Source organism: Macaca nemestrina, chromosome 4, assembly GCF_043159975.1.
Source record: "Macaca nemestrina isolate mMacNem1 chromosome 4, mMacNem.hap1, whole genome shotgun sequence".
In the NCBI taxonomy this organism is placed as follows: Eukaryota; Metazoa; Chordata; class Mammalia; order Primates; family Cercopithecidae; genus Macaca; species Macaca nemestrina.
This window is the reverse complement of record NC_092128.1, coordinates 100,441,649-100,455,343: the sequence shown is the minus strand read 5'-3', so window position 1 is coordinate 100,455,343 and position 13,695 is coordinate 100,441,649. Positions and strand designations below refer to the sequence as shown.

Below are 13,695 nucleotides of genomic sequence, written 5' to 3'. Positions count from 1 at the left end.
TGGATATTAATCTCTTATCAGATATATGATATGCAAATATCTCCTCCCATTCTGTGGGTTGCCTTTTCTTTTTTATATTGTCTTTGATATGCAAATTTTAAAGATTTTCACGAAGTCCAGTTTGCTTATTTTTTCTTCTGTTGCCTATGCCTTTAGTGTCATATCCAAGAAATCACTGTCAAATCTAATGTCATGAAGCTTTTGCCCTGTGTTTCCTCCTAAGAGTTTTACAGTTTCGTGTCCTACATTTAGGTCTTTGATTCATTTTGAGTAAATTTTTGCATATGGTATTAGTAGGGGTCCAACTTCATTCTTCTACATGGGGATGTCCAGTGTTCCTAGCATCATTTGTTGAAAATACTACCCTTTTCCTATTGAATGGTCTTGGCATGCTTGTTAAAATCATTTGACCATGATTTTAAGGGTTTATTTCTTTTTATTCTATTTATTTATTGCTTTTTATTCTATCCCATTGGTCTATATGTCTGTCTTTACACCAGTACCACACTGTTTCAATTATTATAGTTTTGAAATAGGAAGTATGAGTCCCCTAGATTCTTCTTCTTTTTCAAGATTGTTGTGGCTATCTCAAGGAGTTCCTTGAGATTCCATATGAATTTTAGGATTCTTCTTTTAGGATTCTGGGTTTTTCTATTTCTGAAGACAATGTCATTGAGATTTTGGTAGGGTTTATACTGAATCTGTAGATTGCTTTGGGTAATATTGACATCTTAACAATATTAAGTCTTCTAACCCATGAACATGGGATGTGTTTGCATTTATTTATGTCTTATTTAATTTATTTCAGCCGTGTTTTATAGTTTTCATTATACAAGTCTTTCACCTCTTTGGTTAACTGCTAAGTATTTCATTCTTTTCTATGCTATTATAAATGGAATTGTTCCTGTAATTTTCTTTTCAGATTGCTCATTGTTAGTATGTAGAAATACAACCGTATTTTTGTATATTGACTTCATATCCTGCTACTTTGCTGAGTATTTCTAACAGCTTTTTTCTGGTGAAATCTTTAGGGTTTTCTACATATAACAACATATCATCTGCAAACAGAGATAATTTTACTTCTTGCTTTCCAATTTGGATGCCTTTTATTTTTTTTTTGTTGCCCAACTGCTCTGGATAGACTTCCAGTACTTTGCTGAATAGAAGCGATGAAAGCAGGCATCCTTGCCTTGTTCCTGATCTTAAAGCAAAAGCTTTCGGTCTTTCACCATTGAGCATGTTCACTGTAGATTCTTCATATATGGCTTTTATTATGCTAAGGGAGTTTCCTTCTATTCCTAGTTTATTGAGAATGTTTTTAATCATGAAAAGGTCTTCAATTTTGTCAAATGCTTTTTCTGCATCGATTGAGATGATCATGTGTTTTTTCCCTTCATCCTATTAATGCCATATATTACATTAACTGATTTTTATATATTGAATAATCTTTGCCATGCAGGAATAAATCCAACTTGGTCATGGTATATAATCCTTTTAATATACTACTGGATTTGATTTGTTAGTATTTTGTTGAGAATTTCTGCATCAATGTTTATAAGGGATATTGGTCTGTAGTTTTCTTGTAGTGTCTTTGTCTGGCTTTGGTATTAGGATAATGCTGGTCTCATAGAATAGATAAAAAATGTTCCCTCCTCTTCAATTTTTTGGAACTATTTTAGAGGGATTGGGTTAGTTTCTTGAACGTTTGGTAGAATTCACCAATGAAGCCATGAAGTCCAGAGCTTTTCTTTTTTGGGAGACATTTGATTAATGGTTAAATGTCCTTACTAGTTATAAGTCTATTCAGATTTTCTATTTCTTTTTTTTGGTGGGCACATAGTAGGTGTATATATTTATGGGGTACATGAGATGTTTTGATACAGGTATGCAATGAGTAATCATCACATCATGGAAAATGGGGTATACATCCCCTTAAGCATTTATCCTTTGTGTTACAGACAATCCAGTTATACTCTTTGAGTTATTTTAAACTGCACCGTTAAATTATTATTGACTATAGTCACCTGTTGTGCTATCAAATAGTAGGTCTTATTTATTCTTTCTAATTTTTTATACCAATTAACCATCCCCAACTCTACTCCCCCACTAGTTTGTAACCATCCTTCTACTCTCTATCTTCTTTTTCTTTTCTTTTCTTTTTCTTTCTTTCTTTTTTGAGACAGGGTCTCACTCTGTCACCTGGGCTGTAGTGCAATGGTGCAATCCATAGCTCACTGCAGCCTCAAACTCCTGGGCTAAAGTAATCTTCTCTCCTCAGTCTCCCAAGTAGCTAGACTACAGCCACGCACCACCATGTCTGGCTAATTAAATTTTTTTTTTTTTTTTTTTTTTTTTTTTTTTTTTGTAGAGACAGGGTTCACTATGTTGTCTAGGCTGGCTCAGACTCCTGGCCTCAAGCAATTCTCCCACCTTAACCTCCCAAAGTGCTGTGATTACATGTGTGAGCCACCATGCCCAGCCAGACTTTCTATTTCATTGAGATTTGGTCTTGGTAGGTTTTGTATTTTTAGAAATGTGTCCATTATATCTAGGTTATCCAACTTTTTGGCATAAAATTATGTATAACACTGTCTTATAATCCTTTTTATTTCAGTTGGATTAGTAGTACTATATCCACTTTCATTTCTGATTTTAGCAATTTGAGTCTTCTCTATTTTTTCCTTAGTCTATCTAACTAAAGGTTTGTCAGTTTTGTTAATCTTTTCAATAACCAACTTTTGGCTTTGTTGATTTTCTGTATTTTTTTCTATTCTCTATTTCACTGATCTCTGTTCTAATTTTCTTCATTTCCTTCCTTCTTGCCAACTTTAGGTTTGGTTTGTTCTTCTTTTTCTAGTTCTTTACATTGTAAAATTAGGTTGCTGATTTGATAACTGTCTTGTTTTTTAATGTAACAATTTATAGCTATAAATCTCCCTCTTAACACTGCTTTCAGTGTTCCATAAATTTTGGTGTGTTGTATGTTCATTTTAATTAATCTCCAGGTGTTTTATAGTTTCCTTTCTGATTTATTCCTTGTTCCATTGGTTGTTTAAGAGTGTAGTGTTTAATTTCTACAAATTTCTGTATTTTCCAGTTTTACTTGTGTTCTAGATTTATAATTTTATTCCACTGTGTTAGGAAAGATATTTTGTCTGATATCTATCTTTTGTTTTTGTTTTTTAAGATGGAGTTTCACTCTTGTTGCCCAGGCTAGAGTGCAATGGCACAGTCTCAGCTCACTGCAACCTCTGCCTCCTGGGTTCAAGCAATTCTCCTGCCTCAGCCTCCCAAGTAGCTGGGACTACAGGTGCCCGCCACCATGCCCGGGTATTTTTTGTATTTTAGTAGAGACAGGGTTTCACCATGTTGGCCAGGCTGATCTGGTACTCCTGACCTCAGGTGATCCACCCCGCTAGGCCTCTCAAAGTGCTGGGATTACAGGCATGAGCCACTGTGCCTGGCCTGATATCTATCTTTTAAAATCATTTAAGACACTTAATTTGTGACCTAACAAATGATCTCTCCTGGCAAATGTCTCAGGTGCATTTAAGAAGAACGTATATACTGCTGTGTTGGGTAGAGTGTACTGTATATGTCTGTTATATACAGCTTTTTTGTGTTCTCTCTTTCCTTATCTCTTCTCTGGTTGTTTCACCCATTATTGGGAGTAGAATATTTGATTCCTCAACTATTATTATAGGTCTATTTCTCACTTTATTTCTGTCAGTTTTGTTTCATGCATTTTGATGGTCTGTTATTAGGTGAACTAATATCTGTAATTGTTATGTCTTCTTGCTCTGTTGAACCTTGTATTAACATATAATGTCCTTTCTGTTTCTTGTAAACTTTTTCATTTAATATCTATTTTGCCTGATGTTAGTAGAACCACCCCTGCTCTCTTTTGATCACAGTAGGAATATATCTTTCCATCCTTTCACTTTCAACCTATGTGTTTTATAGCTAAACTGAGTCTCTTGTAAACAGCATACTGCTAGATCAGATTTTTAAAAATGCATTCTGCCAATCTCTATCTTTTGATTGGAAAGTTTAATCCATTTACATTTGAAGCAATTACTGACAAGGAGGGATTTACTCTGTCATTTTGCTACTTGTTTTCTATATAGTTTTTTTGTACCTCATACTCTTTCTTTTCTGTTTAGTTGACTTTTTTTGTAGTGACATGTTTAAATTTGTTTCTCATTTCCTCTTGTATATATTCTATAGCTATTTTCTGTGTTGTTACCATGGTGTCTTAGTCTTTTCAGGCTGCTATAACACTGAGTAATTTATGAAAACAGCAGAAATTTATTTCTTAAATTTGTAGAGGCTGGGAAGTCCAAGATCAAGGCACCAGCAGATATGGTGTCTTGTGAGGGCTCGCTGTCTGCTTCATACATGGTGCCTTCAAACTACAACTTCACATGGTGAAAGGGATGAACAAGCTCCCTTAAGCCTATTTTATAAGGGCACTAATCTCATTCATGAGGGCTCTGCCCTGATGATTTATCATCTCCCCAAAGGCCCAACCTTTTAATACTGTCACATTAGGGTTTAGGTTTTGGCATATGAATTTTGAGGGACACAAACTTTCAGGCCATAGCCCATAGGAATTACACTTAACATCCTAAAGTTATAACACTATAATTTGATTTTATAGTAGCTTAGATTCAATAACATACAAAATACCTGCTTCTTTACAGCTCCGTCACCACTCCTTTTAGTTGTTGATGTGAACAAATTACATCTTTATATATTGTGTGCCCCAAAACATAAATTAATAAGTCTTTTAAATACACTAGTCTCTTAAATTATGTATAACCCTAAATATATAGTTACAAACCAAAGTTACAATAACACTAGCTTTTAAACTAAAAAATTTAAAAATGTTTTATCTTTAAATCATGTAGAAAACAAAAAAGTATAGTTACAAACTGTTGTTACAATAATATTAGCTTTTATACTTGGCCATATAGTTATCTTTAGTGAGGTCATTGTTTCTTCCTACAGCTTCAAGTTACTGTCTCATGTCCTTTCATTTGAGCCTTTAGGACTCCCTTGTGTATTCTTGCAAGGCAGGTCTAGTGGTAACAAACTCCCTCAGCTTTTGTTTATCTGTGAATATCTTAATTTCTCCCTCACTTTTTAAGAATGGTTTTGCCAGATACAAAATTATTGCTTGACAGTTTTTTTCTTTTAGCATTTGGACTATATGGGCTCACTACTTTCTGGCCTTCAAAGTTCAGATGATAAATTTACTGACAGTCTTACTGAGGATCCCTTGTATGTGAGGAGTCACTTCTCTCTTGCTGCTTTCAAGATTTTCTCTTTGCCTTTTGAAAATTTGATTATGGTGTTTCTTTGGTGTGGCTTTTTAGTTCATCTTACTTTACTGAGCATCTTGGATGTTTATATTCATGCCTTTCAAGAGATTTGGGGAGTTTTGATCTATTATTTCTTCAGAGAGTCTTTTTTACCCTTTCACTTTCCTTTCTCCTTCTAGAACTCCCACAATAAGTGTGTTAGTCTGCTTGATGGTCTCCTGCAGGTCTCTTAGGCTTTGTTCACGTTTAATTCTTTTTCCTTTATGTTCTTCTGACTCAATAATTTCAGTTGTCCTATCTTCAAGTTTGTTGATTCTTTCATCTGCCTGCTCAAGTCTGCCTTTTACTCCCTCTAGTAAACTTTCCATTTCATTTGTTGTATTTTTCAGCTCTAGAATGTTTTTTTCCTCTTTATTGATACTTCCATTTTGTTCATACATCATTTTCTTTACTTTCTCCACATTTTCCTTTAGTTCTTTGAGCATCTTTAAGACAGTTGTTTTAAAGTCTTTGTCTAGTAGATCTCCCCTCAGGTCTTTTTTAAGAGCAGTCTCTATTGATGTATTTTTTTTTCCTTTGAATGGGCCATACTCTCCTGTTTCTTTGTATGATGTGATTTTTGTTGTTGTTGAAAACTCTACATTTTAATCTAATAATGTAGTAACTCTAGATATCAATTCTCTCTCTCCCCCAGGGTTTGCTGGTTTTTCTTATTGTTTTTGTTCGTTTTATTTTTTTGATTGTTGTAGGCTGTCTCTGTGCTAAGAATCAGCCTGAGGTGTAATCTTAAGGTCTTCTTGGTCTTTTCTGAGCTCATGCCTTTCCTTGGGCATATGTGGTCACTTTCTAATTTTCATTATATATGTAGTAGCCTTTGAATGTTCATCTTTAATGTTTGGCTCCCAAATGGGAAAAAAAAGAGAAAGGACAGGAGGAACAAAATGGTCACCAGCCCTTGAAATCCCCAGGAGGCCACTTCAGCCAGAGGGAAAGGGATTTACAACAATAAGAGGAGGTACAACAATAAGAGGAGGTGCAACAATGGCTGCCCATCTCTTTATTTGTACCTCTGTGATCAGAAGCAGCAATAAGCAATCAGAGAACAGACTCCCCAGTATCTGGAGGACAGGGGTTTTTTTTGTGCCCACCTTGGCTCCGCAAGCTGTGTGCAAGCGGCTCCAGGAACACGTGCCCAGTTGCCTGCCATGGGCTGGGGGGTGGAGGATGAGTAGTTACTATTGTACTAAGAGCACAATTTACTGTCCAAGCTTTCACCTGGAAGTTGCAAGCCTTTAATGAATCCTAGAGTTCCAAAATACATGAGACAAATTACATCAGACAGATTCTGCCAATGCAATTGTTGTCCACAGATTCCTGGTGCTTTCTCCTCTGCCATCTTCTCAGAATGCTCTCTACCTGTTAACAATATTGTGTATATTCTTCCTGTCTTTTTTCCTATGTATATATACTTCTTCCTTAACTACAATCATATGCACAGTTTTGAACCTGTGATTATCTGAGAATCGTTACTGCAATTCTTACATCATCTGTGGTTAGAAAAGGGTAATAGTTATCTGCTAGAGGATGTACTTTTTCCTCTGAGGAACTCATCCTAGCTTCCAGGAACCTAGCCTCTTCCTTCTCAGGTCACTTTCCTTGATGTTCCACACAGCTGCAGAATTGCCTGGTTTAACTGCAAGTGACTCTGTAGTCTGTCACATATGATTCGGAAATGGGGAGACTATTGTTCGACTGAATACATGTTTTCAAAGAAACAAAGGACTTTTAAAGATGTGCAGGGAGACGTCGTGTCCAGGTTAGGAAATATTTCTGTTTAAGATGCCCTGGGTGAGACTAAAGGTGTTTCTTCAAGGACTGTCTTATCACAAAAGCAGCTGTCTGGCTTCCCTTCTAGTTCTGTTCATTTCTTGTAGGTACTAGTACTTGAATTGTGACTAAATTTGGCCAAAATCAATTATAACATTGGTGGGGGAAAAAAAACTCCAAGTGTGCTAAAAGAAACTATGTATTCCATAGATGAGAGAGAATGCTGAATTATATTTTATACATGTTATTCAGTTTTTCTCACAGGCCATCATAACTGAGGAAGAATGAGAAGTGATTGGCATGATTGTTGCAGAATGTCAGAGTTGCTAAACTTGCTTCTGTATGTAGTGGTGATTCCAGGGAAGCCCTGCCTTTTGTCACACTTCAGACTTTGAAATGGTGAGTGTTTCATTCTAGCTTGGAACAAAGGTCCACCAAATGGCTTTCCCTGAGGAAAAGGAGTCTGAGGAAAAATATAAAACTGTTAAGGAGAAAGCATACCCTTACCATTTCTGTGCCCCCTAAGGATAATTCCTGGTTTTACATTCAGAGACATGAGTCTTCTGTTACCTGAGAATTTCTGCCTTTGATGTCATCAGAGCTCTGCCCGACTGCCTCTGCTTGGAGCCAGGGACCAGGTGTCCGGCCTGAAGGAAAAAAGAACAATCTCATTATCTATTGGCCCAGGGACTGGGTGTGCATGCTTCACAGAGAAACTTTCTCTAAACCAGCACCTAAAGCAATGAAACCTTCAGGATCCTGGCCCTAGACTGTTTCCACCACTACCATCTTCTACGTCAAAGACGATGGATGCAGAAGAGTCATGTCTAATACACTGAGAAGAGAACAAATTATTAAGGCCCATCGTCTAAATGCATGTTAGAACTTCTTTACCAAAATATACCATCTCCAGGGATGCTCATCCATTATCCACAATGTGCCCAGCAATACTAGGGCTGGATAAAAAAGTAAAAGGTGAGTAACTGCTGACATAAAATCAGGCCTCCCATCCATGAGGATTCAAATCATTCTCTCAAGTGTATTGTGCTTAAGTATTACACAAGTTACATATGAATATATTCTTATAGTTAAGAATTCAAATAGTAAAGAAGATAATGGAAAAAAACCCCCAAAGTTCCTCTTCTCTTCTTGTTCCTCCCCCAGTCCCAATTTTCTATCCCAGAGTCACCATGGCTAAAATCTTGGTGCTTATCTCTTCAATTTTTGTTTCTTTTTGGTATTTCCATACATACATCTGTATATATACAGATACATGTTTTGGTTGGTCTACCCAAGTTTAAATCCCCATTCCTAGGTGTTCCAGAACTCTCCCTTCAATTGGTTACTCCAAATGGTGTTTCCTCTGCTGCACTGGTAGGACACCTATCTATTCTGTTTCTGTCATGAACTAGGCATTAAATAATCATGTCCCAAAGTCTCCAGGACAATCCAGATTGCTGTGCTACTTAAAAAGCAACCTGAAAAGCATGAATGTTCATTATAGATTATTTATAATAGTGAACAATTAATGACCTGTGTTCAACACAGGATTTTAGGTAATGTAGGGTTCAGTATTACACGATGGAGTACTAAGCACCTGTTTTTTTATTATTTTATTTTTCATTTTATTTTATTTTTGAGACAAGGTCTCCCTCTGTCTCCCAGGATGGAATGCAGTGATATGATCATGACTCACTGCAGCCTCAACCTTCCGGACTCAAGTGATCCTTCCACCTCAGCCTCCTGTGTAGTTGGGATCACAGGTGTGCATCACCACACTCAGCTTTTAAATTTTTTTTTTTTTTTTTTTTTGAGACGGAGTCTCGCTCTGTCGCCGGGGCTGGAGCGCAGTGGCCGGATCTCAGCTCACTGCAAGCTGCGCCTCCCGGGTTCACGCCATTCTCCTGCCTCAGCCTCCTGTGTAGCTGGGACTACAGGCGCCCGCCACCTCGCCCGGCTAGTTTTTTGTATTTTTTTAGTAGAGACGGGGTTTCACCGTGTTCGCCAGGATGGTCTCGATCTCCTGACCTCGTGATCCGCCCGTCTCGGCCTCCCAAAGTGCTGGGATTACAGGCTTGAGCCACCGCGCCCGGCCACTTTTAAAATTTTTTGTAGAGACAAGGTCTCACTATGTTTCCCAGGCTGGTCTCAAACTTCTGGACTCGAGTGATCCTCCCGCCTTTGCCTCCTAAAGTTCTGGGATTACAGGCACGAGCTACTGCACCCTGCAGGAAACTGAATATTTACAAAGACTCATTTTGGAGAAATGAATTTGTGTAAATAGAATGGTAACTATTTTTAAAATCCATTGAGAAATACACAATAATATTCTGAAATGTTTCCTTCTAAGTGGTAGAATCACCATTTTAAAAAAAAAACCTCTCTCTCTCTTTTTTTTTTTTTGAGACAGTCTTGCCAAAGCCTGGAGTGCAGTGGTGCTATCTCAACTCACTGCAACCTCCGCCTCCCAGGTTCAAGCAATTCTGATTCCTCAGCCTCCTGAGTAGCTAGGACTACAGGCACTTGCCACCATGCCTGGCTAATTTTTTTTTAATATTTTTAGTAGAGACAAAGTTTCACCATGCTTGCCAGGCTTGTCTCGTACTGGGCTCAAGTGATCCTCCCACCTTGGCCTCCCAAAGTGCTGGGATTATAGGCATGAACCACCATGCCTGGTCAAAAAACTCTCTTAAGAAACATTTTTTCAACTTTTCTACAACATATATAATATATAAGTCATTATAAAAACCTTTTAAGGTAAGGTACAATTTTTTAAATTGGACTATCATGATGAAGGGTCTCTAAAACTTGTAACACATTAATCAAATGGGCACTGTAATTTTCATTAAAACTTTTTAAATTAATGAGTGCACTTGTTCTAGAATAAAGATATTTTAGAGTAAAATATATAGTAACTGCTAGATTTTTAGCTAGTTTATTAACTGAACAAAAAGTAAAAAAATAAAAATAAAAAAAGAAGAAAACACTAATATACAGCCCTTTGTCTAATTCCATAAGAGAGAGTAGACTTGGAAATGATTGTTCTTAGATTTAAGAAATTCCTGTCCACTACAGAAAGACCTTCTAGGCCAGGGGTCTGCAATCTTGGCTTTATTGACATTTGGGCTATATAATTCTCTGTTGTGGGGGTGGTCCTGTGTATTGTAGGATGTTTAACAGCATCCCCAGTCTCTACGCACTAGACACCAGTAGCACACCCTAGCCCCCTGCTCATGGCCACTTGTAACAACCCAAAAATGACTCCAGACATTGCCAAATGTCTCCTGGGAGGCAAAATTTCCCCTGTTTGGGAACCACTAGGCATAAAATAGGCTTCAACATAGGTTAGCAATTCCCACTGGTTTTCTTTCTTTTCTTTTTTTTTTTTTTTTTGAGACAGGGTCTTGCTTGGGAGTGCAGTAGCATGATCTCAGCTTACTGCAACTTCTGCCTCCCAGGCTTAAGCAACCCTGTCACCTCAGCCTCCTGAGTAGCTGGGACTACAGGTGCACACCACCACACCTGGCTAATTTTTAATATTTTTGGTAGTAAAACATGGGGTTTCAAATAGAAAAATAGAAACATGTAAATAGAAACATGGGGTTTTGCCATGTTGGCCAGGATGGTCTTGAACTCCTGAGCTCAAGCGATCCGCCCATCTCAGCCTCCCAAAGTGTTGGGATTATAGGCATGAGCCATCGCACCTGGCTCTTCCCACTGGTTTTCATAAATATGACAAGAAACAATATCAGAGGGGTTAAAGGGGAATCAGTTTCTCCCTAAAACAGAAAGGCAAACTCTATCTTGTAAAAAACAAACAAACAAACAAACAAAAAAAATCACTGCTGCTAGAAGTGAGTAACTGGGACTTAGTCAGGGTTTGTCAGAGTGCTTTTAGTCCAAATATTCCCTTAAAGGGATTTTCCCTTATGAGATGCCACCAGAATCTCAGAATTCAAAAGCAGAGTCATTCTGCTGAAGTACTCCTTTACATGGGCTCCCTTCCCACAGAAGGGCTTTGCAGATTCACCAGATCAGGGGTTTTCACACTTGCGATACTGTAACTCATCAGGAGAAATATCGTTTACTTCTCTCCTCAATCTCAAGCACCTACTGCACTTAAGAGCAGGTTCAGTGGACACTGCTTCTGTCTCGTGTCCACAGATGGTTCCTCTTCCCTCCCATTCATAACCACCCAGAATAACCACCAGCCCTGGGCTGCAATTCCTGCAAGCCAGGGAAGGAGCTTTGAAGCAGACCTAACTGTCAGCTCTGGGCCAACACCGTCTGACTAAGCTCTGGGCTGCCCTGGCATCAGAGTGGAGAGGCAGTGCAACGTGGTGCAAGGAGTGCTGGACCCCGAGGCAGAAAACCTGGACTCTAGCCCCAGCTTTGCCACCAGCTGTAAACAGGGGCAGGCCACTTTACTTCTGCCTTGGCGTCTCTAGCTATACAGGAAGGAGTTGGGCTGGCTGACCTCAAAGGGCCTTTCTTGTTCTTACATTGGAGGCTTCTCATGATCTCTAAGTGAAGGAAATGACAAGTGTGATTGGAAATGATCATTCTAGTATCTTCTAGGTTTACACCTTAGAGACCGCGTATCTGGCCTTTCCTCTCATCCCCTACTGTTGCTATCATCGTTCTGGCTGGTATGAGAGCCTCCATCACTCCTTCCTCAACCTCCTCTCCTCATAGAGAACTGAGCCCCCTCAGTCTCTGAGAGAGGTCACCCTACGTACCAGCAGACCTCACTTCCTGTCCACAGGTGCTTGGGCCAGAGGTGAGCTAATCATATTCTCTCTCCCGACAACTTGCAATTTAAAAATTAGATTTCAAGATCGTTAAGAGCAATGTACATGTATTATAAAAACTTGAACTAATTAGTAAAGAAAATGGAAATCACCCGACATTTCACCATTGAGTGCTAACCACTTTTAATATTTTGGTGTACAGGCTGGGCGCAGTGGCTCACACCTGTAATCCCAGCACTTTGGGAGGCTAAGGCAGGCAGATCACTTGAGGCCAGGAGTTGGAAACCAGCCTGACCATGTGGCGAAACCCTAAAATACAAAAGTTAGCTGGGCATGGTGGTGCATGCCTGTAGTCCCAGCTACTCAAGAGGCTGAGGCAGGAGAATTGCTTGAACCTGGGACGCAGAGGCTGCATTGAGACAACATCACACCATTGTACTCCAGCCAGGGCAACAGAGTGAGATCTAATCTCTAAATAAATGAATAAGTAAATAAATAAAATATTTTGGTGTGCATATTTCTAGTCTCTTCTCTCTTCTATTTGATCTTCTCCCTTTCTACACAGATATACAAATTTATTTATTTTTAACAAAATGTAGATTTCATTTTATATACTTTTTTGTATACATTTTTTGGTATTGTTTTTATGTAACAAGGTGTTTTTACGTAAAAAGGTAAACATTTTCCCATGTCACTAAATATTTGATAGCACCATTTTTTAATGGTTACATAGCGTTCCATTGTATGGCTCTGCCTGCATTTATTTAACCCCAATACTGGAGATGTGTGCTATTTCCAAATTTTTTATTATGTAAATGGTTCACCAATGCATATATAAGTGAACGTTTTAATTTATTAATTCAACAAATACGTAAGGAGTGTCTGTGTGCCTCACTTTATTCTGAGAGCTGGAAATAAGCCAGTGAATAAAAACTGCTGCAGTCACTGCCATTCAGGGCCTTACACTGTACTGTGGAGGCAGACAAGTAACAGGTAAATAATGTCTGGAGGTGATAAATGCTTTGAAGACAATTAAAAAACAGTAGAAAGAGAATAAAAAGTGATAGGGCAGGAAGAGCTTCTATCTTATACAGGGTAGTCAGGGGAGACCTCTCTGATAAGTTACTGCCATGGATTGAATTGTGTTTCTCCAAAATTCATATGTGGAAGCCCTAGCCCCAGTGTGATGGTATTTGGAGGTGTGGCTTTTGGCAGGTCATTAGGTGTAAGTGAGGTCATGAGGATGCGACCATCATGATGGGATTAGTGCCCTTATAAAATAGGACACCAGGAAGCTTGTGTGGCACCAAGTGTGCACACAGTGAGAAAGTAGCCCTCTGCAAGCCAGGAGGAGAGCCCTCCCTAGAAACTAAATTGACATGCACCTTGATCTTGGATTTCTCAGCCTCCAGAACCATGAGAAAATAAATTTCTGTTGTTTGTGCCACCCAGTCTACAGTATTTTGTTATGGCAGCCTGAGCTAAGACAGGTACCATTTGATCAAAGATCAAGAGAAAGTAGGGAGACAGTCATGTGGATATTTGGAGAAACTATACCAAAAAGTACATAAAATAAAATCTGAATTTTGTAAAAAATAGTTTGTATATTTATGTAGAACAGAAGTTGATCAAATAAAGAGAGAAAAGACCAGAAATATGTACACCAATGTATTAAAAGTGGTTATCGTCACTCAGAATCAGATATCAGAAGGAACAGCAAATGCAGAGCCCAGGAGCAAAAATGTGCTTGGAATGTTCTGGCAGGTGTTGTTAGAGCACAATGAGGTAGGAGG

The 13,695-nt window shown here is 38.5% G+C and overlaps 1 protein-coding gene across 2 annotated transcripts in view; it reads right to left on the bottom strand.

Moving 5' to 3' along the window:
* The window catches only part of LOC105475930 (WAS/WASL interacting protein family member 3), a 110,206-nt gene that overhangs the window by 5,026 nt on the left and 91,485 nt on the right, over nt 1-13,695 (bottom strand). For both annotated transcript variants that reach the window (XM_071094989.1, XM_024790862.2), the window contains exon 8: nt 7,722-7,798. In XM_071094989.1, the coding sequence (XP_070951090.1) occupies nt 7,722-7,798 (77 nt within the window). The remainder of the gene's footprint in view (nt 1-7,721; nt 7,799-13,695) is intronic.